Here is a 22,565-nt window from a genome sequence, read left to right on the forward strand (position 1 = left end):
TGGTGCATTCACTAAATGCAGCATTTCTTTCTTAACTACAGGATGCAAAAGCCTCAGAACTCTGGCAAAGAACATCTGTCCTTTCCAGTAACAGACTCCTGGAAAGTGGATGTGCTCTGGCAGCACACTAAAAGGAGAGAGATGTCCTTTGAACAGGCCAGTCTCATATCTCACATTTATAGCTTTATTAATGACATCCAGGATGCTCAAGCATACTAAACTTGTGTGCCGGACCTGGAAATCCTCTTCAGCGGTAAAGCCTACAGGAGTTGGGGGAGGTCCTTTATCCCAAAGTCTAACAACAAAACATGGAAGGAATCCACTAGAGACACGAAGTGGGGACAAAATCAGAAGGATCAAGGCTACAAAGCAGGTTTGTGAAGTGGCCGCGACCCCTTGCTCGTACAAGTCACTCTGGAGGCAGCTGGTGGGGATGGCAAATCCCAACGACAGAGGGACTGCTACCGCCTCTGGCAGCGGGAGCAAGGAAGGGTGATGCCGGGAAGCCTTTCATTCCTGCTGATGCGACCTCAGGACCTGAGGCTGCTCCTGTGCTGCGGACCACCGGAGAGGAGAGAGAGCGCGACTTCAGCGAGGGACAGGCAGAAAGCACTTGGGTGAGTTGATTTGCAGCCGGGAGCCCGGCGATCCCAAATCCTCGGGCTGTTCCCCGCAGTTTCCCGCCGCCTCGACACTGGAAGTGCGGCCCCCTCAGGCACCGCGCTCGGCGGCGACTCCGCGCCCGGAGGCCTCCTTCTCTCTGCCCGCCCTCGCCGTTCATTGGCAGAAAGGCGAGTGGGGGCGGGGCCTCCGCACCAGAATCATCTCCCATTGGCTGACGGAGAGGAAGTGGGCGTGACCGATTGCGCCCCCGGCCCCGCCCGCCTTTCCCCCGCCGCGCACGATTCGCTCCGAAGCGCTCCTGGGCGGGCGATCCCGGCCGCTCCCGCGCTCCCATTGGCGCCGGCCGCCTGTTCCGCCACGCTCTTCCCGGCTTCCGGCTCGCGGGGCGGGCGAGGAAGCCGGTCGGGACGCGGAGGAGGCCGGTGCCGCCCGTGCCTGTGGTGCCCGGGCCGCCCAGCATGGGATGCGCGTGAGCCGCGGGTCTCTCTTCCCTGCGGTCGGCGGCGCCTGGTCCCGGGGCGGCCGCAGGTGGGTGTGCGGGGCCGGGGAGCTGGGTAGCGGGGCACAGCGAGGCCGCGGGGCGAAGCCGCGCTCCGTCCCGGGCGGGTCTGCGGCAGCGGCCCCAGGCTGGAGAGGCCCGGCCGGGCCGCTCCCAGCGCAGCGCAGCAGGTTCCCGGGAAAAGCCGTGTCTAGGGCCGAGGGCAGGTCCTGATTTTGACCTCGGGAGAGAGCAGTCACGAGCCCTTGTGTCACGGGCTTCCTCATTTCAGTGACCGCACACTGGAACAGATTGCCCGTGGAGGTGGTGGAGTTTCCCTCACTGGAAATATTCCAGAGCCGTCTGGACGGAATCCTGTGCCGTGTGCTCTAGGATGACCGTGCTTGGGCAGGGAAGTTGGGCCAAGTGACTCCCTTGGTCACACTCTATAGTCCCTTCCAGCCTTACCTGTTCTGTGATTTCTGTGCTCCTGACCTTCTTTTGGTGCCCCATGGCGAGCAGCTGTGAGCTGTCGCGGTGGACTCTGCGGGGCTGTGGGGAAATCATCGGGTTCAGTCAAACAGGCTGTGTGTCCACCTGCAGCCAGGTGCTTTTTTAATGGAGGGTCTGCTTTCCACCAGTGGCTGGAGCTTTACCAAAGTCTGTGGGACAAGAAGCAGAGGGGGATATGTTGCACTGCTCTGTTTGGCTGGTGCCATCATTGACCATTTCATATGTGATTTTAAAATGAAAGCCCAATCTTACAGATTATTGTTGATGTTATTGTTGTTACTACCGTTATTATCAACTTCATTACTGCCTCGTTGGTTGGATCTTACATAGGATGCCTTGCTTTCCTCCTTCCATGGTGTAAACTGGGAAGGGAAAGAAAGGAAAGGAAGAAACTGTTCTGTGAAGTTGCAGTTTAACATTATTAATGTCTTTCAGATTTTGGAGTACTTGGAAAAAGGAGTACTGGAAAGATCATTATAAAGATTAAGGCACTTGAACAAACAGAGCTTGACTAATCACAGTGGCTCTTCCCTGCAAGCTCTTTACATGAGAGCTGTGAAGACAATTGATTAGAGGCCTCATAAATAATTTTCCGCTGACTGGCTTCTCAGTGCAACACCATAACAAACAGTGGATTATGCCTGAAATTTACTCCAGTATTCAGCCTGCTGGACTCTGCTCTGGCAGCTAATTAATGTGCTCAGCAGGAAAACTTTGTGGTCTCAAGGCAAATTCAGAAAAGAGCCCCAAATCGGCCCAGTGAATTGTCTTTGGCTGCACAAGAGGTTCAGATTTAGTGTCTCTAGTGAACCGTGTTGTTTCTAGATCTCAGCTTCTCCTTTTTGCAGTCAGGACTGAGGAAGTGGCTAATCATTGACTCCATGACCATGAAGTTAGTTTGCAGGGGGCTGAAAGTAATCGTTTGCAAAGTTAATCCTCCGTGTTCTCTGTGGTATGTGTCCAGGATGTCACCACCTTGCCATACCTCTGCCTTGCTGCTGGTCTTTATGGCCCTGGCTGTAGCGGGGGCCGAGCAGTCAGAAGAGAGGAGCTGTGATGTGATTGGTGATGAGAGCAGTGAGTCGCAGATGGAGAGAGCCCTGCTGAAGAAACTGGAGCCCCTGAGTCACATGAGGTACAGCACAACACCCTGCAGGCCTCGGGGCTGCACAGTGAGCCAAGGGGAAGGGAAGGTTTGGGTCAGACTGCAGGATGGACTCCCCCTGTTAGTCCCTGATTGGCAGAAGTGCCCACTGCTCCAAGTGTTCTTTGTAATCCAATGGGCTGTCTCTTCTGTCCTCTGCAGGTTTAACGTGACTGTGGAAAAAGGCAAAACAGAAAACTACATCTACCATTTCAGGGTGTGCAGGGAGGTCAACAGCACCTCACATGACTTTGGTGGCCTGGTGCAAACAGATAAACAGAATGGAAAGACCACGGTGATAGGAAGAATCAATGAAACCCAGGTCTTCAATGGAAGTACGATTCCACTCGATATACTGCTTACTCAGTAGCTGCCTTTTACCTCCTGATCTGGATTTGTAGCCTGTATTGTTTCTCTCCTGGCAGGTGACTGGATCATGCTGATTTATAAAGGAGGTGATTCATATGGCAGGCACTGCAGTGGTGAGAAGAGGCGAGCTGTGATAATGATTTCATGCAAGCGGGGAGTTACAGCGGTGAGTGACACCTGGGGTGAGAGAGCATCAGGAGGCTCCCAGACCAATGCTTGGTTGTGGGCAGAAGGGTTTAGAGGGGACAGTGAGCTGGCCTCCAGTGTCTGGTGCCCAGCTGCACCAAGCGTGATAAAACTGTCTCCTGGTGGAGTTCAGTGTGTGTGGGCATGTTTTCACATGAGTTTACTTTTCCCAAATTGCAGAGTTCATTCAGCATTATTTCTGAAGAGAGGGAAAAGGAGCAGGAGTGTTTCTACCTCTTTGAAATGGACAGCAGTGTGGCTTGTCCAGCTGAGAATTCCCACCTCAGCGTTGGCTCCATTCTACTGATCACGTGAGTCATTTGAAGAGCTGTTTGTGCCTGAGTCATAATCTCCAGTGTTATTTTGAAACGTAGCAAATGCTATAGTAAGACTAAATGACTGCAGTATACTTTCCCACAGACACCGTTAGATGCTATTATGCCTCTGAGCTTTTTGGACAAAAGCTCTTGCACAAGGCACGATGCAGGGCTGGTCTGTTCCCATAAACATTTTCCTTCATAGCTTACAGACAAGTGCACTGAAGCATGGGAGATTTGACTTCCTAAATTGTATGATGGCTCTTTGCCAGAGCTGGGAACTCAGACCAGGAGTCTTGACTTGTTTTCTGTGCTTGTGCTTAGAGGCACTACTTCACATAATGCTGCTAAAAGATTTATACAAGCAGATTGATAACTTGGGGACCTTTTATGGTCTGGTTTCTGTTTATAGCTCTATTCTTGAATGGTGCTAGCATTGTTCCAATGCTAATGTGAGGCAGGTAGCTGGCTTGGAAGAGATTTTCTGTAGGATTTCCTCAGCTTTGATTTTCCTTTTGTTTCTTAATTCTTCCTTTTAGGTTTGTGTCACTGATTGCAGTATACATTATTGGTGGCTTCCTCTACCAGCGCCTCATTGTGGGAGCAAAGGGCATGGAGCAGATTCCTCACTTTGCCTTCTGGCAAGATTTGGGCAATTTGGTGGCGGTGAGTAAAAATTCTTATGTATTCGCAGCCTGGCGCATGTTAGGAGAAAATGGCACTGACTCTGTGTTTTGGGTAGACCTGCCATCAGGGTGGAGTACCTTGAAGCAGAAGAAGAGGGTATCTGTTTCCTGAGTATGCCATTTTTTAATCCTTGCTGAGACTAATTACCCACCTCTGTCCTGCTACATAATAAACTAGAACATGTGCTCCTCAGGAGTTAACACTTTTCAGGTAGAAATGTTCACCTGGGGACTGTGAAATGCTTATTTTGGACTTGGTGAGATCTTTCCTTGGTCATGGTGGGCAGTGCTATTTACCCTCATACTTGCCTTGGCCTGATGTTGCTGCATAACTGTCCAGAGTTTTTAAGACTGAGTAGAATGTTTTTATGTCAAGTTTTGGGGAGCTGTTTTGGGTAGCACAAGGATAGGCATAATCTCTTAGCCAAAGAGAAATGGCAGGAGCTGCTGTGGTTTGGATGCTGAGTCAACTGCAAACAGTCTGATGCTGGTGCTGTGTCCTGTGCTCGTAGGATGGCTGTGACTTTGTGTGCCGATCCAAGCCCCGGAACGCGCCAGCCGCGTACCGCGGCGTGGGGGATGACCAGCTGGGAGAGGAGTCAGAAGAACGGGATGACCACTTGCTGCCCATGTGATAGGCTTTCCATACCAAGATCTTTTCTCCCCATCTCCCCAGTGCTTGTTTAGCCAGGTGCCTCCCAGCCAGTTCTCCTTCTCTCACTTCTGATTTTCTTTACATTGTTTGCTTCTGCTGTCTCCAGTGTGTCAAGTCCCATGGATGCCTCTGGATGTGAACAGCACTGGTTCCTAATGGCATGTCTTATAAATACGATGCTGGCTTAGGTTTTAAAACTGCAGCAGAGCTCAGGGGAGAAGAATTGACAGTTGAGCAGGAAACAGCAATATGAGTGTTCAGCACTGAACAGGAATGGGAGGTAAATCACTAAGAGGAAAAAAGAGGCATGGATGGGTGCAGAACGGGAAAAAAGCTATGGGTTAAAGCAGCTGCCACTGTAAAAGGGATATTTTGTGTCTTTTTAATTTTTTCCCTAGGGTTTACAGGATCTGTAAGACACTGGAATTACTTTCCTTTGAATGCATCTTCAGCTTTTCTAGCTTCTGCATTTCTTTCTTTATGTTGTATAGCGTAACTGGCACAGAGTGCTCTATGCCAGACTCTGGGGGTGAAGAGGCATTAGCACCTCTGCAGCCTTTCGCTTCCCTAATGGCAGAGTGGTGTGTATTTCTCAAGTACAGTTTCTCAGTTTCCTTCAACAGCTGTAAAGGGATGCATGCCATTCTCTCAGACTGGAGAGGGGTACTGCTAAAAAAACATAGGAGTTAAATGGAGTCACATGACTTCAGTCAAAATATTGACTCAGTCTTCTCAATCAGTGAGAAGCAAAAGGAAGAGATGTGCTGCTAAGGAAAAGGAACATTTGCTTAAACTGAAAGCGACATCAAGACAAAATGAGACAGGTAGCTGCCACTTGAGTTCTGACATAATCTTCCTGAAGTGACTGCCCACACACCTCAGTCACTGTCAGTATTGTGATTTCGTGTTCTCCAGAAGTTCCTTGTTTTGGAGAGGGTTTTCCTACAAAGCTGTCAGAATTTATTTTTGTATCAAATGAACCATGGAAGCCCGGGCTAAGAATGTTAACACACTGAGAACTGCATAAGGGACTCTTACATGGCCAGCTTTCATAAATCACTGTCCCCTTAAGCATGGTGCAAGCCAGTCTTAAGACACTTGCCCTGTGCAAATGGTACTTAACATACTGCCACTGGCTGGGAGTGAGAAAGACCTCTTTGGGCCCTGGTGAAAAGCAGGTACAGTTGAGCTGCAGATTTAATGGGAACCTTCAGGAACTTTGCACCTCGATTCTGAATTGCTTTTTATTTGAGAGGCTGGACTCTGAGCAATCCCATTCTACCCCACTGTAGACTGGCAGAGAACTGCCCTCAGTCCAGGGGGCACAGACTGTGAATAACTACTATGTTAACAGCAGAGTACAGACGAGGTTCATGTATTTTTAAGACACTGAGAGAAAAGGGGTGGCCCTGCTTTCTTTCTGGGTTTGGAGTGGGCAAGCAATTCCTGCTTTCTTTGACTTTTGTTACAGTCTCAATCTTTCTGGTAACATGGGAAAAATAGGAAGTCAGTAAAGTCTGTTACTGTTTTCATGGTGGTGTCTAAGGTAATTTTTTTTGTACAAAACACAACTTTAAAAAATAAAGTGACCAAAAAACCTGGTGAAGTGTTGTGCTGTTGTAGGAAGAGCTTGCTTTGGTGCCAGAGCACCAAACTCACTTTCTCATCTGAAAGTAAAGGGTCCTTAGTGTGTGGTGCCTTGTGCCTGAACCCATACCAGTAATGGAACATGTTTTTTGTTTTAGTTCATGGTTTTTGCTGCCACCTTGTTTTACTCCAGGTCCTCTCCAGCCTACAAGGGAAGGCTATCCACATCTTTCAAAACTGAAACTGTAGAGGCTTCGGGTAGTTACGGATGGATGGATTACGCTCTATTTTTCTACAGGAATGGCAGTCAAAAATTACTGAGTGATAAAGTTTGTACTTTGCAAACACTTGAGGTGAGGGTTAAAAAGCAGCCAGACCTGCAAAGCCTGATTAAGCATTTTTTTATTAAGAACATTGAACATGAAATGAAGAAGTGAAGCCTTCCCATTTGACTGAAATAAAATCCAGTCCTCAGGAGTAGCTGGTAACAGTGACAGGCTACCTGCCTACCTACCCTGCCAAGGGTCAAACTAAACAGGAGTTTTATCACACCCAGCCCGCTAAAGATAAAATGGTTTAAGGGCAGCCTTCCTCTGCTCACTGCTGATTCTAACCTCCCCCTCCCTTGTCCCCAGATTACATCAGACCAAACTGTACCAGGGTGCAAGCGAGCATGGGCAGCTTCCTTTGGGCCTATTTGCATTCACAAAGCCTCAGAAGTCTTCTCACATGAACAGGGACATCACAGAAGTGAGATTCAGCAGCACACTTAAGACTAGGAAGCTGCTGCCACATTTTATCCATCTACTAAGTATTTTCCTTCTTCTTTTTCTAACGGGTCAAGAAAGAGCCCATTTCAAAGATCTCTAATGTTTTCCTACCTATGCTATTAGGCTTTCTCCCATGCTATTACAGCTTTCCTGCAACAGTAGGTGCTTAACACAGAGAACAGTCTTATGTTTCACTCAAATAGTCATGTGAAACTTCTGAAAAACAGAAAAGCTGAGATACATGGTTTATAACACCATCTTGCTTTCAGGTATTTGGCTCTAGAGGGCACTTACCTCTTCACAGTTTGTGCAACTCCTTCAGGTGTTGTGCCTGTTTGAAGCAGAGGTGCTTGTGGAAGAGAATAACTCTGCCCAGGTTTTCACCTTTGGCAATTTGGCTACAAAACTGCAGAATACCACATTTGGTTCTTAAAAAAAAAACAAAAAACAATCATAGAACCCCTAACCAAACCTGGAGGGGCTGAGTGGGAGAAAAATCAGCCTAAAACATAAATTCTACCCTTCAGAAATGAGAACTCACATTAAAAGATTAGTATTCAGTTCTTATAGGGTGTGTGTTTGGTATCTTGTAACTGAGAAATATTTGTTTTACAACAAACAAACAACCAAAAAAAAAAAAAAAAAGGCCTGAGGCAAGCAGTACAATCCTGCCAGCCTAAATTTTGTCCCATAAGCTCTCCTGAGGATAATGAAGACAGACACAAAAAGAAAAGAATACAAACTGGTAAGAAAACACACAAAACAAAACCCAGCCCATTTCATGAAGAGCCTTGGTGCTTCTGGAGACTGCTTTGGATCTGTAAATTATGCTCTAGCACAATGGGAAGACAAACCTAGTGCTGCAAGATTCCCTAATGTAAAACAATCCCCTCCCCTTTCAGTTTCCCATCACTTTGTCATAAGTACTCAGGAAAAATCCTCTGACTGGTTCTGAGAGGAGCACCTGGAGTGAATAGCTGCCATAACACTTTAGCTTTACTGTCTCCTGTAGACATGCAGAGTGAAGACAAGACAGCTCCTATTGCCACAGGCCTTCAAGTTTGGTATGCATGCTGGAATGGCTATTAAACCCAGTTCATGAGCAGCCTAGGTATCTTTAAACGTGGAAAAGCAGCAGCCCCTTTTGCTCAAGTTCTTGTTTGTCACCTCTGTCACTTGTAATTTCCTAGTGCTCCTTGATAAAAGCTCCAAGCACAGGTGGTCCCAATGTCCATGTGGGGCCAGCTCTTCCTATGCCTTGAATTCTGGCAATGATATTCAAAGCTAAGATCTAGCAGACCTGCTGTGGCAAAAAAGGTTGAGAGCAGTTCCCTTTCAGCAGTCTTTTAAGACACAAAGAGATCCCCTTAACATCTTTGTGTGGTGTATTCAGGGGAGGCATATTCAAAATCAGGAAGAAGGAAAGTTGTTTAAAGGCCCCAGGTGGCAGTTTTCCTCAACCTTGTAGCACCATTAAGAGACCAAGAGATGGGCTTGTGCATGGCAGTTTCAATCAGTTAAATTCCTTCTCATTCTTCTTGAATGCAAGACCACAGCGGACTGTCCCATTCTTCCCCCCCCACCCTAGCAGGATGCTCCAAATCTGGCAGCTGCCCTGGGGTCAGAGCAAAAGTGAGACCTCTGGCTTCAGAGTGCTTAGGTCTCCTTGAGGACATTGATCTTGGCACAGATCTTGAGAGCTGGTCCCAGCTTGATGTTCATGGCACTCATGAGATGTTCTTCCTTCAGAAGCAACAGGGCCTGACCATCAATTTCCTGTGACCGAAATTCCTCAGCAATTTCCTGGCACCCTGTGAAGCAAACAAAAAAAGCAGTGAGAAAGATGTGTGCATTGGGCACTCCCCTCATTCCTACTCTGCAGCTCTGGCAGGTACAGAAAAACAAGCTAGGAATCTAACCAACCCCTTTCCTTTTCCCCCCTCTAGTCCACAGTCTCCTTAAGCACACAGGCTATTTGAGAAATAAATCTTGAGAATTCCTCTCTATGATCTACTCCAATTCAGAAACATGTTCAAAAGCAGTAGGCACCACTGACACCATTTTCTTTCCAGAAAGAGAGCCCAATCTCCCCATGCTACTGGATCACAGGAGTGCAGGAGAGGATCTTCACCTTGCAATGATGCAATGAACTCGTACACTTCCTCCACACTCCAACGACTAGGATTGCTGGACAGGAAGACTGGGTTGATGCCATGTAGATCTGGGGTAGGGGGGGCCATATTAGAGTTTGCCAGGTCCCTCTCTCCATGACTGGCCCTAACTGACAGGGGTCCTGGAGATGTAGGGGATAAAGCTTCATCATAGCTGGAGTTATCAGAGCCTCGACTTGAGTCTTCCTGGCCCTACAAACCCACAGGAAAGAAAGAAAAAAAAAGAAAAGGGTTTTTGTAAGAAATTCACAATTACAAGTTGCAAAACAAGACACTGGGAACAGCAGAAATTGTCCCAACAGACTGGAACAACTGTCTCAGGCTGTTGGTCCAGGGGCAGCTGACACAAGAGCTCCCTCTCCCTCACATCAGAACTGAGGCTCGTTCAATTCTTCTATAGCCCAATTCAAGTCATTCATGGGAAAAACTGCTGATCAAATGGGAAAAGGGGATTGTTTTCTGCCAAGGCTGTCAGTTGATCTCACTCACTGAGACCTTCAAGATGCACACAGAAATGAACACAGAGTGCACAGAACAAGTACAAACATGAATACACTTCCTGCAGTCCAAGAGGGATTTGAACAGCTCCCTGTACCTTGTGTAACAAGTGTGTCAGTGTGCCCTTGGCACATCCTGCACGACTGCATCCACTGTGGTACCACCAAAGTGGTACAGCCAGCAGGGACAAAGTCTACACAGACCTGCCTTGCAGGTTTGTGTCCTTACCCTGTGGCGCTTGCCCTGGATCTTTGTTCGAGCAATTTCAGAGCTGCTGCGCCGTGGTCCCCGCCGGCGCACACGCGCATAGTTGGCTTCCTGGAATTCCTTCATCTTCTTTCTCTGCAGCCGAAACTGATGGCTGCAGCTGACATTGTACCTCAGGTAAGAAGAAACAGAGCAGCAGTTAGAAAGCAGCAACTATCTAAACCTACTACTTCTCCTTGTTCTAGATGGGGATAAGACTCCTCTTTACCATCAAGTCCTGTTCCTCCTCCTTCTAAGACGTCCCCTTGGAAGGAACCAGTCCAGACTTCTGACACAAGCAATATTTAGACACCAGAGTCTTGATCTAACATCTGAAAGGTCAACTAAGTCATTCCCCTAAGGGAAAAAAGACCCATAACAAGCACTCTGCTATCAACAGGAGGCAGCAAGGGCTAGTCCAACTTCTCCCCAGTTTTTTAACCCAATGCTCCCTTGTGTCTTTGTCTAGTACCAATGCATCAGATGCATTTATTTAGTCACCAGTATGCATTTATTTAGTCAGTCAAATGCACATTTCTCTGAAGAGAGGTTCTTTATAGCCCCAGAATTTCCCCCTTCCCACTTCATTTTCTCCAGAAATCCTATTTATACTCGGCATTACATCCACCTCTCCAGACCTAGAAACATTTACAAATCGCTTATAGTGCTGAAGGATCGCTGTGGCCAGCACATGCCACAGAAGGAGGATTAGATGTACTGAAAGGTGGTACACTACTTGGAGAAGGGGCACATGCTCAGTTCCAGCAAATATGTAGTCAGAGATAAGGAATATTACATCTTGCTTTTATTACCTTTTAGCACAGGTCATGGAACAAAACCTCTTGGAGCCACGGAACTGGCTTGCTGGGGCATACTTCCCACAATATTCACACTTCAACAAGTTTGCCTTCTTGTCAAGCTCTAGTGAGATACAGAAATACACACCAGTTGGTGATCTGAAGCACATCACACACCCAATGATTCCCCATTCCATTGCTCATCTTCTGAGCAGACAGATTCCAAGCACTATTTTCTACTGAATCTAGTAAGTAGGTAGCTTGGGGAAACAACTGGGAAAAGAGAAGCACAAGCTCCACCTAATTAGGACCCTAGGATATCGAACAGAGCATTTTTTTTTCTCCTGGTCAGTACCACTTCATGAAACAAGCAAAAAATAGCATATTCCTCACATCCTACAAGGCTGTGAAAGTGCATCACTGCACTCTCTGCTCTGTCCACACATCCTTCACAGCCTAACAGTCATTAAAGACAGGTACAGTTCAGAATCTCCTGCTTAGTAATGACACAGGATGTGTTAGATCTTATGTACAACAACAAAAAAAAAAGCATTGTTAATCTTCTGGCACTCAAAAAAAAAATATCTTAGTTCCATAGCTCAAGTCTCTAAGGAGCTGACAGGAAGAGATACAAGTCCATAATGCATTAAGTTAGTAATACAGAACAGAAACTTTCAGTAACACTAGCTAGTCCTCCTGGTCCTGAAACTCACCCATGGAAGCGCTATCCTCTCCCAGAGAATTGCTGGACAGGTTTTCATTCTGGCCAGAAGGAGCCTCTCCCTGCAGTGGTTTCTCAGATTCTTTCAGCAGCTGGGAACAACCCACCTGGATAGGGAGAGAATGAGTTGACCCACCAGTAAAGGATTTCCAGTGTCCACCACCCTCTGCCAAGGTATGTACCTCAAAATTCAACTCAGAAGAATCTCTCTGCCTAATAGGGAAGGAGAGATGCTAAAAAAAGTCATTCCTGCTTCCTGACTCAAAGGCTTGGTTGTTCATTTAAAGATCCCCAAGCACTATCTGCCTTGAATAACATCCAGTTCCATGTAACTCCATTTCCCCTTATTTACTTCAACTTCACTTGCTGCCTGTTTTGTTGCTCAAAACACATCTTTCCCTCATACAGAGGACAGCCTCCTTACAATTCCTGCATTAATTATTGCTTTGGTGACTACTGGAGTAAGCAGTTGCTGCAACACTTGTTTTACTCCCTCAAATCCCTTCTCTTTAATGACAACTCTTAATGCCTTGCTTCATTCACGACACCTCCCTTCCCTTCCTCTTTACTGTCTGTGTCTCAGGCTAAAAATGCTGAATTGGAATATGGGGAAAGATACTCGTATGCAAAGATGGAAGCCCAACACCCTCCCAAGAAAGTGCTACACCTCCTTCCCCCACAACAAAAAAAATCCCTACTGGAAAGGGTTCTGCTCCCTCCTGGATGACAAAGCCTTCAATGATGTGCGTGAGGATCTGGGGCTTGACGATGGCTTGAGGAGGTTTGGAGTCTCCCATCTGACGTGACACCAGTGCCAGGTTTGGGGTGGGAGCAGAGGTGGGGGTGGCTGAGGCTCCTTCACTTGATGTGGCATTTGGGGTTGCAATGGCAGCAGTATCAGAATTATCTGGAAAGTTAACAGCACAGGAGTCAGTTACCTTTGCTCCACCTACTTCAGGTCAGTAGCACACACAAGCAGAGCTCTCCTTTGTACCTCACCTCCAAGGCCACTCTTCTCCTCCATGTTTTTGGGGCTGTCTGTTACAGGAGAGGACCTGGCAGGCAGGAGTGTGGTGACACTGGGTGGCTCCTCCTTCTCCTCCTCTGACTCTGCCTTGCGCTTTACTGCCAAGGTCTGAGATTTGCCCTGCATGAATAAAGAGGAACACGTAAGCAGATAGAAAAGCTCCAAAGCAAAGAACAAGCCAGATAAAAAAACAAAACAAAAAAAAATAACCAAAAAAACCCAAAAAACCAAAACAAAAAAAACCCACAAAACAAACCACCAAAAAAAAAAAAAATCCTGCTCCATCCATCATACTTGATTTCCAGCCTGGTTGCGTCTGGAGATGCCTCTAGCTCCCTCAGTACACACCTCTACTTGGGAGCATTTGCCTAGCAAGGAACAAAACTTGAAAAGACTCACTACCATGTTACAGACTAGGATCTGGCATCCCAAGTCATGTTGATACACTGGTATAAGACCAAGACACTGTGTGAACATCAAGGATTATTGCAGAAGAAATGGAATGGCATTCACCCAGCAGTTTCCAAACAGGTTTCTGGATAAATCAGGCCAGTTTCAACGGAGAGTCGAAAGAGTAGGGGACACACATTCACCAAGAGCAGAATTGTCCCTCTGCTCTAAAAATCAAGACAAATCCTGTGACACCTTCCTGAAGAAGCAGACAGAGTTTAGAAAAAGTCTTGGCAACTGGCTAAGGAGTTGTTCAAGGCAAAGTTGGATAAAGCAACCTAGTCTGAAAGGTGCCCCTGCCGATGGCAGGGGTGTTGGAATTGTATGATCCTTAGGGCTCTTTTAAACTCCAATTATTTAGGATTCCATGATCTGAGCTTGCACAGTGCTGCTGTCTCAGGGATTTAGGTAGGACCTAGCTGGAAAATTCACAACAGCACAGACAAGGCCAACGGAATTTGAATTTTCCACAGCATGGCCTGTTGCTAGGGGATCCTCTGAGGCCTAGAGTCAGTGGCTGGTACCACACACCAAGGGATCTGTAACCCAGAAATATCCACACTGGAGCAGTTAATGAAAAACTGCAGCCTGTGGGAAAGACACACAATGGAGAAGTACTTTATGAGGGACTGTATGCCATGGGAGGGATTCCCCCATGTTAAAGCAAGGGAAAACCATCAAGGAGACATAAAACTGTATGAGCTGACCACAAATTCCATTTCTTTTCCTCCTGAACCATTCAGGGGGAGGAGGTAGAAGAGTCAGGAGTGAAGCTGAGGGTGTGAGGAAGGGGGAGGGTGTTTTTTGCATTTGTTCAATTACGCTACACTAAACTGGCAGTAAAATAATTTCTATAAACTGAATTTGTTTTGCCCATGATGGTACTTGGAAAGTGATCTCCACATCCTTATCTCAACCCACAATGTTTTCACTGTATTTTTCTCCTCCTGTCATATTCTGAAGGGGGAGTGATAAGGCAGTAACTTGGTGGTCATCCAGCAGCCAGCCAAGGTCAACCAAACCCAACTGTTAAATGGGATACTTGGTATGGGATGTGGACACCCACCCCCATCTGGGGCAGGCTCCGAGTGTCACCTGTTAACTTCATGCATGCCTTTGGATGACAATGTGGAAGAGAAATGCTTGTAGTCAGTAACCCCAGGGGTTGGATTGGAATTAGTGTTTTGAGGGTAAAAAAGTCTCCACATCCCTTTCCCCAAACCCCTTACCCATCCCATCCCACTGACCTGGGCCTGGACTGCGATTGGTGTCCTAGGAATGAACAAAGAGAATCCATATGCTATTCTCCTTCTCAATGGTATCACTTACTGGCAACTGGACAGACTGCATGTAGAATGCTGCTGGCATCTGAGCCACAACTGGAGAGGAAGCTGGGCTCTTCACCATGTGGGCTGTGCCTTGAACTTGTGCCAAATTCACCCCTGTGGTGAGAGGGGGAGCTTCCTGTGAGGATGCTGGAGCTGAAGATGATGATGGGGAAGCAGCATGGGTTTGGGAAACAGGCTGGACTACAGCTGGCATTCCCCGGGATGTCGGCACTGCTGCAGCAATCTGAGCCAAGCCCAGCGCTTGGGCTTGACCTGAGCCCTGCTGCCGAGTGCCCACCACCTGCACTGGGATGTGTGGAGGAGGCTGCTGTGTTGCTGACATTTTGGCAGGCCCAAGCTGAGGGGGTTTGATGGGGGTGACCAGGGATTTTGACTGAATAGGAACAGGTGACTTGGTGGCTGGCTGGCACGGACTGTCCTGCTGGAGCTGTAAATGCTGTGGCTGGGACTGTAACATAGGTTGCACCACAAGGGTCTGTGCCTGCTGCTGGTTTTGAGGGGGAGCCTGCTGCTGCAGAGGCTGAGCTTGCTGCTGCTGCTGCTGGGTCAGAGATGCTGCTTGCTGCTGCTGCTGCTGCTGCTGCTGCTGCTGTTGAGCCAGCTGCAGATGGGTGGCTGTGTGGAGGAGCTGGGACTGGCGGTGCTGGAACTGCTGCTGGTGATGAATGGCTATCTGCTGCTGGATCACCACCTGCTTCTGCAGATGGATCTGCTGCTGTTGTTGGATCAGTGAGTGTGGCTGGATCTGCGTGTATGTTGCTACAGAAAAACAGAGTAAGAAAAAACAGAGCACAACAGTTAGCAACAGTGCAGCGGGGAACAACAACAAAAATAAGGCAGCACTGCAATGGTTTGAGACATTCAACTCCAAAATGACTGACATCTTACTTGCAGAGGACATGAGGGATTAAAGCAACTTCTTGTGCTAACAGAAAGGGATAAGCCCTTGAGACAAGTCTGAGAGGACAGAAGCTGGGAGATGTGTTGGAAAGCCTTTTATCACCAGGCTTCCAAATGTCATTCTTGTGAAGGCCCAATGATTTTGAAGAGAAAAAGAAACAGAAGAGCACTTACCTGAGCTGATCAGCGTCTGGCTGGGTGCTGGTGTAGCGGTCCTGGTGAGGTTCATGCCCACCGTTTGCTGTCCACCACTGTCTGTGTCACCCTTCTTTGCAGCTGCATTCTCTGTCTCTGTCTGGCTCCCCTGGCTGACAGTCACAGCCTGGGCAGCCGCCACCGGCAATGGCTGAACCACCCCGGTGCCTTTCCTCTGGCAACTGCCAGCGGCACCTGCCGAGGAGCTCTGGCTCAGTCCCATTGAGGGCTGGCTCCCACCACTGGCCACCACAGCTCCGGAGATACCATTGCTGCCCGCTGCTCCCTGGCTCAGGTTGAGGGACTGGCCCGCCCCGCTGGAGGAGGCCTGGGCCACCGCCATGGTCTGGCCTGTGCTGGTGGCCTGCGGTAAGCCCGAGGCCTGGGAGCTTCCTGGCAGGGCTGTCTTCTGAGCAGAGCCTTGGAGCTGGGCGTTAGTGGCAGAGGTCTGCTGGCTCCTCACAGCCAAGTTCTGCACCTAGAGACACACACACCAAACAGAACCCGTTCGCTTTATACATGGTGCTTGCCAGAAGTGTGACAGACTACGCGTAAGCAACACGCCCTGCTGGCATGCGGGCTGAGTCGATGCCTCAAATCTCGTATGAGGAGCTGCTAACACTGCAGGACAAAGCTCAGCACAGCCCTCCCCAGGAGGCACATTATCCTGAACTCTCTTCTGCCTAATCTCTGATGGGAATTAAAAATCTCACGGCACTCTGTGAACAGGATATGGGGACACCATCTGTCTCCAGGGCATGGGATAGCCTCCAGACCTGCCTGCCATACCCTGGCATTGGCAGGATACAGTTCAACATGGCTCTAGAAGCACTGAGATACCCCTTTTAAAGACTAGTCATTCCTTTTCAATTTTTGTGCCTCCTGCCTGCCCCAGGCCCTCATGTCTACTCATGGCCTGCACCCCTTCCAACTTCACTCTGTATTTTAGTGCTGCCATATTTACTTCCGCTCCAAATGCCACATTATCTCCAAAATTTGATCACAGCTGACTTTTCTTCACAAAAATTGCTTCAGACAAGTCTTTGGCATCTTTACAATAATGAACCAACTGGATGAAGGAATGTTACCTCTGGCAAAGACTCTTAATTGCAGAGTGACAGAAAACTGCACATAAAACTCAAGAGTTCTTTTCACACAATCACAACCAAGAAACTGAGAAAGTGGGATTGATCCAGCCTGTGATCACCTCAGAAATTTTAAGCAGAAATTAATCTCATCTCTGGAGGCAAAAAGCAAACGTGAAAACATGGTGACAAAATCTCCTGCCTGCACAGGGACATGGGCTGGGGATAAAAAATAGCTCTAATCTACCACACAGGGACAGCCTGAGACAAAGACCAGAGTGTGGTGTGGCAGAAGCAGGGGAAAGAGAGGATACTGGGAGGGGGGGCGGTCACTGACCTGGTCTGTGTCTGCATGGACCCCAGGAGACTGTGTGGGTGGTACCTCCTGCTGGACAGCAGCCACAGCCCCATTGGGCATCAGGATGAGCTGGGAGGCGAGAGGCACATTGCGACCCAAGGTCCGGTTCACCTGCAACAGGTTCCCCAGCTGTGGCTGTTGAGCATCAAGTGATGTGGAATGAAAGGAATGGAGGTAGAAGAGAAAAAGGAAGACAAAAAGACCACAAGGAAACAGATTATAAAGGATTATTATAAAAGATTATACCAGGCTGCAATGTCACACCTTGCAAAATCACCAACCCTCCCTGCACTGTAACACTGAACATAACCCTCCAAAGGAAGAAACTGGAACAGCTTCCTTATGGAAACAAGCACTCTTCTATCAAACATAGGCCTGGGCTAACTCCCACAGACTGCCCAAGGCTGTATATCCAGAACTGGTTGAACAACAGCGATAATAAACATGCATCCAAGATTAGTGCTGCTTGAAATGAAGGGGATTAAAATCTGTATCTGAAGTCAACTGAAAAACAGAAATATTTTGCAAGTAGGTAACCAAACCCCAGACTAACTCCACAGTCAAGCCTAATGTTTTCTACCTAGCTGCACTTCAAAGCAATTAAAAGGATAACATTTGTTCAAACTGATTTATTTGTCTAGGCTTACTTGAATTCTGAGTTACATCTCTGAGCTCAGCAAGCAGTAGAAGAGTAATTTACCATGTATCTGTTCCAGCACTGAACCAGAAGAGTAGCTTTATTCAAGAGTGAGCTACATTCAAGTCTAGGACATATATTTCACATTTACACTCTAGTGAGAAGTGCTATGGAACCTTTAACATCTGTGCAGAGCAGAGACACACACAGCTGTTAACATGCTCACCTGAGCCACACAATACAAAGCTCATCTACCTCATAGGCTGAGCCTGGAATCAAACTTGTGGTTTCAAGGATGAGGGCTTCCCCACGGAATTTTAAAATATACTGCAACATCCTCAAAGCTAGGTTAGTCCATAAGCATTGGTAATCCCAAGCAGCAAAACTGTGCAGTGGCTGGTAAGCGGGGCTCATGGTCAGGACACATTCTGATGCACATCTCTTACCCGAAGGTACATCTGTGCCTGTGACTGGTTGAGGGGCGGCGATGTGGTGTTCCCCAGAAGCACAGACTGGGTCAGCGTTGTGGCGCTCGGGGAACTCACACTCTGGGACCGACTGATCAGCTGAGCAGCTGAGGTGGTGGCAAGGTTGATCTTAGAACAGAAAAAAGTTTCAAATCACATATGAAGAGATGGAGGCCAAGAAATTAGTACAAATATGCTTAGTGGGGTACAGTCAGAACAGACATTTGACACTTTTTCCCTGTATCCCACAGGGGACCAAGAAGAAGAAAGTTCTTGTCTTAGAGGGCTTGTCCTACAGGCTACACAATCTAAATTAGCCAAAGCCCTGGATACTGACCTCATTTGTATGCTGAGCTTGACAATCACTGTTAGCATGCAACTGCAATAAGAGATCCAAAAAAATACATCATTTTCTCCAGTCTCCCAAGTAAAGGAAAAAACCCCACAAAACTTTCTCTACCTCATCTATTCTCTGAGCAAATCCAAGCTCCTCAACACTCACTACAAACCAGACATCCTCTCACTCAACAAACTACTGCTCTGCCTAAGACAAAAGCTGCTCACAACTCCTTATTACAACTCCTGATCCTTTTCTAATCCATGACAATGTATCCCCAAAGCCTCAGCAAACAGAGATCCATGTCTACCTTTCCAGCTAAGAGGCCTCTCCCACCCAAAAACATTATCTGGTTTCCTCAAGCCCCACCAATAACAACAGCACCCCAAATCCTCAAAGTTGTCTGTATCTTGTTCATTCCCAGATTACTAGAAGCTGTGTGCATCCTAAAAGACAAGGAGGAGACAGAACAAGGCGGGGAGTGGGAGGGAGGCTTTGATATGTGTGTGAGGAAGCAGTTTTACTTACAGAAGCCTGGGTGGTGGTGGTCTGTTGCGAGGTGCTAGTGTTGGGGGAGCTGGCCTGTCTACTGGCTGCAATCGTAGCCTGCAAGAGAGATTGGCAGAGAAATGAGTGCCTGAACAAATTTTTCAATCCAGCCCAATTATTTGACTCTGTCAGAACACCTAGCCCCTTACCCTCAGAGTGTATGCCCTCAAGTCCTTCCACCCATGGGTACAGGCACTACTCTTGCCCAGCTTATCATACCACACACTGCAACCCTCACCCCGATGCTGAAATCCACTGTTAACACCCAGACATTCCCTGCAATATTAACAATTTATTGGGCTAATTAGGCAGTTTAGTAGCAATGCAATGATAGCACTCCAAGTAACAAAATTCAGATTAGAGAGCATATGGTTTGTGGAAGAACATAAACATTGATAGATTTATTTCCCCCTCTCTGATGCCATGGGAATTCCTCTGCGTGAGTTTAGTTAGTTTTATAACTAAGATTTGTGCAAAACTGATGAGAGGATTCTACTTCTTCTATACTGTAAGACTGCAGTCAGGAATTTTGAGAACAATGACATTCTGGAGTAATTGCCAAGGAGTACAGCTACTGAGCTGTCGTTACAGAAACAGAATGTATTCATATCACACATAATCCATTTTGAACTGATGATTAAGTCTAGTAGGTGAGCAAAGTTGATAAAGAAAAAAAAAGTCACTCAACAATTATACATCATAAAATATATTGATTTATATTGATCTGTATATGTCTCAATTAGAAACAGCCATCTAGTTGGACAGGTTTACCCTCCTGCTGGTAAAGAAAACATGGCTGCTAAGTTCCAAGACCGAAATTTCAAAGGATGCTGCCTGAAATTTCATGCAAAAACAAACGTTTATTCTCAGAGAATTAACAACCCACTGTTCCCTTTAATACAGTTTGCAAACACTACTGCATCCACTGCTGATTTAACCACCCATCTTTTATTTAAAGAAGGTGCAGGGGGTAGTCATAGGCCTCTGAAGTTCAAGTTCCTTGACGGGGATGCCAAATTTTATCTTCCCCTGCTCTGTACCAAAAAAAAACCAAATTAATCTTTGCTTCAGGCTTCCAGCTGACTGGCTGTCTGTATTAACTCTAAATGTGTTTAAGGACTCTTAGTCTCATCGGGGATCAGGATGACTCGGTGCACAAGGCCCTGTATAAAAACAGAACCTCTGAATCTTCCTCAGAGAATGATCCAGCACCTCTCCTTCTGCCTCTTGGCAACTCACCTGCTGGACAGCAGCCAGGCTGTGAAGTTGGGCACTGTTAAACTGCTGCTGAAGCATGAACTGATGGAAGTACTGGGCTGCATTGGGCTGTCTCTGGAGTGCCTGCAGGGCCTAGATAAAGAAGAAAACCCACTGTCAAAAATTGCATGCTGTTGAAATATGATTGAAGAGAGCAATGAAGAAGTAAGTAACAGCCATGAAAACATCCCTAGATCACATGAAAAAGCAGGTACCAGATTAGCACGTCCAAATCTGTAGTACAGTTACAAACTTGGTAACATATTGAATCACAAGTGTATTCTAGGACAGTGGGAATCACACTTGCAAGACTTTAATGAGCTTGAGGAATATGGGGATGTGCGTGCTCACACAGGCAGACAAGTATTCCTGTGTAGTTAGTGTATGGAGGGCATAGAGGAACTGGGATGGCAAACTGATTTTCTCTAGAACAGCAGGCTAAAACCAATCTATTGGATCACAGTAAGGATTACATCTAGGAGGTTGGACACCAAAGGAGTAACCTACAAAACATGAAGCCTCAGGCTACAAAGAACTAAACATCAGGCCTAGCATAAGAATTTCTAAATATGAAAAAATGCCAGTCATCTGAGAATGGTCCCACCTTGACACACAGCAAGGCAGAGGAACACAAGAGGGCTCACCACCACCTTCCAGTGATGCAGTGCCATCCCAGAGCATACCCGTGTCTCACCTGTACTGCCTGTCGCTCATACAGAGACATCTGCGAGATCTGAGGACGGGTGCTTCCTCCAGAACTGGAGCTCCCGCTGGTGGAGTTGGAGTTCTGCTCACTTTCGGTCTCCATGGCGACAGGAACCCAGGAGCTCAGGCTGAGATGGACTCCAGATCTACACTGAAAGAATTGAAAACTAAGTCAGGCTACAGAAAGAACCAAACTGTATTTTACTACATTACACAGCCTTTGTACTAGAATATCTCAATACCAGGCTCCCTGCACAGCTCTGATACACCAGAGACCAGGGAAACTGGGATTCGGAAATCACCCAGAAATCATACTCACAGTGTCAATCTTTTATTACCACCGTCAGAAATGTAATGCGTGTATTTTCATATTTTTATTGCCATCTTATAATTGCAAGCTACGGTATCCTGAACTCCTAAAGAGGTAGTGGAATGAAGGAGCAGCTGCAGCTCACTGAAACAAGTCTGGTTACAGACCTGACCACCTCTCCTTTCAAGAGAGACTAGCGAACAAACTGAAGCAAATTGCTCTCTCTTCTTCTGATCACATGAACTTTCCAGCTACTTGTTGCTCCCAACAGATCTCAACTATTAGATTAGAAGCTGGTATCTATGGTGGCAAGTTTCTTTCAGAAGGAACAGAGTCAGAAGCAGAATGGATGAAGTGTTCACTGGCAACACTTGAGAGGCAAAGGCTGCTGAAGAGGTCATGCAAAACCAGGGAGATCTTCCAGCAGCAGAAAGATGAGCTGCAGTGAATTGCAGGACTGAGAAAGGACTGGAGAAGGCTTTCATCAGCCAAGAGGAAGAGAAGTGAGACTGAAGAGAGTTCTTAGCAGAAGAGTAGCACACTGAGAGGATCAGGGAGTTTCCTGCAGCAAGAAACATGAGCTACACAGGGAGTAGCAGCAGCAGGAGGGGCTGGAGTCAGGAAAGAGAGCAAAAGTGATTATTCAACAGAATTCCACTGGAAAATAAAAAACAACTTGACTTTTTAGAAGGCTAAAACTCCATGTAAGATTTTAAAAAAATATATTTCTGGTAAGTCTTATCACCAACAGTCTAAGTACCAGCCAGTTCCTCTGTAGAATATCTGAAGCCTCTAAATAAGACCCCTGTAAATGAGCTTCCAGGAGCCAGAGCACCAGCACAGCCCCTTTATCTAGTAATTTTTTTATCCAGAGATTCTGAGCTTTACAGCCTTCACCAAACATTTTCCTGGTGTATAAGCAAACAGACCAGTGCAGCAGAAAAGGAGGTGCAACAATAGTCTCAGCCAGAAAACTTTTTAAATTCTGAAATGGTGTTAAGGACAGCAGATGACTTTAAAGTAGGGCAACAGTATTAACACTGCAGAGGATGGGTGGCTTAATCAGGGAACTGCTGCTTCAAACCTGCTCCTCAAAATCTGGAAAATTCTTTAACTGGCAAGCAGAATGCTGCTGCTCCACTCTGGTCTTCCAAATACATCTTCACCTCTGCCCTCA

General features: G+C 47.0%; 2 protein-coding genes across 5 annotated transcripts; one reads left to right on the top strand and one right to left on the bottom strand.

The window, feature by feature from the left end:
* The first annotated feature begins 989 nt into the window (after positions 1–989).
* Positions 990–6,573, top strand: M6PR (mannose-6-phosphate receptor, cation dependent). Its single transcript, XM_005531010.3, has 7 exons — positions 990–1,152; positions 2,580–2,750; positions 2,922–3,094; positions 3,185–3,294; positions 3,495–3,625; positions 4,171–4,297; positions 4,830–6,573. Exons 1-7 carry the CDS (start codon positions 1,088–1,090, stop codon positions 4,950–4,952), a joined length of 900 nt encoding a protein of 299 aa, XP_005531067.2. The 5' UTR covers positions 990–1,087; the 3' UTR covers positions 4,953–6,573.
* A 371-nt stretch (positions 6,574–6,944) lies between these two features.
* Positions 6,945–21,226, bottom strand: PHC1 (polyhomeotic homolog 1). Of its 4 annotated transcripts, none has more exons than XM_088052153.1 (15): positions 21,068–21,226; positions 20,356–20,466; positions 19,096–19,173; positions 18,568–18,609; positions 18,210–18,359; positions 17,106–17,237; positions 15,663–16,161; positions 14,569–15,347; positions 12,762–12,909; positions 12,461–12,669; positions 11,755–11,869; positions 11,057–11,165; positions 10,227–10,377; positions 9,461–9,692; positions 6,945–9,140 (listed from the first exon to the last, which is right to left on the bottom strand). In XM_088052153.1, exons 1-15 carry the CDS (start codon positions 21,179–21,181, stop codon positions 8,986–8,988), a joined length of 3,024 nt encoding a protein of 1,007 aa, XP_087908279.1. In that variant the 5' UTR covers positions 21,182–21,226; the 3' UTR covers positions 6,945–8,985. The 4 variants fall into 4 exon arrangements, with proteins under 4 accessions (XP_087908279.1, XP_014115226.2, XP_087908281.1 ...); XM_014259751.2 differs by having other exon boundaries at positions 17,106–17,261; XM_088052155.1 differs by lacking the exon at positions 18,568–18,609.
* Between the last annotated feature and the right edge of the window lie 1,339 nt (positions 21,227–22,565).

The sequence above is a fragment of the Pseudopodoces humilis genome, chromosome 2 (assembly GCF_049639895.1).
Source record: "Pseudopodoces humilis isolate 2021_Gansu_Grassland_sample_001 chromosome 2, ASM4963989v1, whole genome shotgun sequence".
Lineage (NCBI taxonomy): Eukaryota > Metazoa > Chordata > Aves > Passeriformes > Paridae > Pseudopodoces > Pseudopodoces humilis.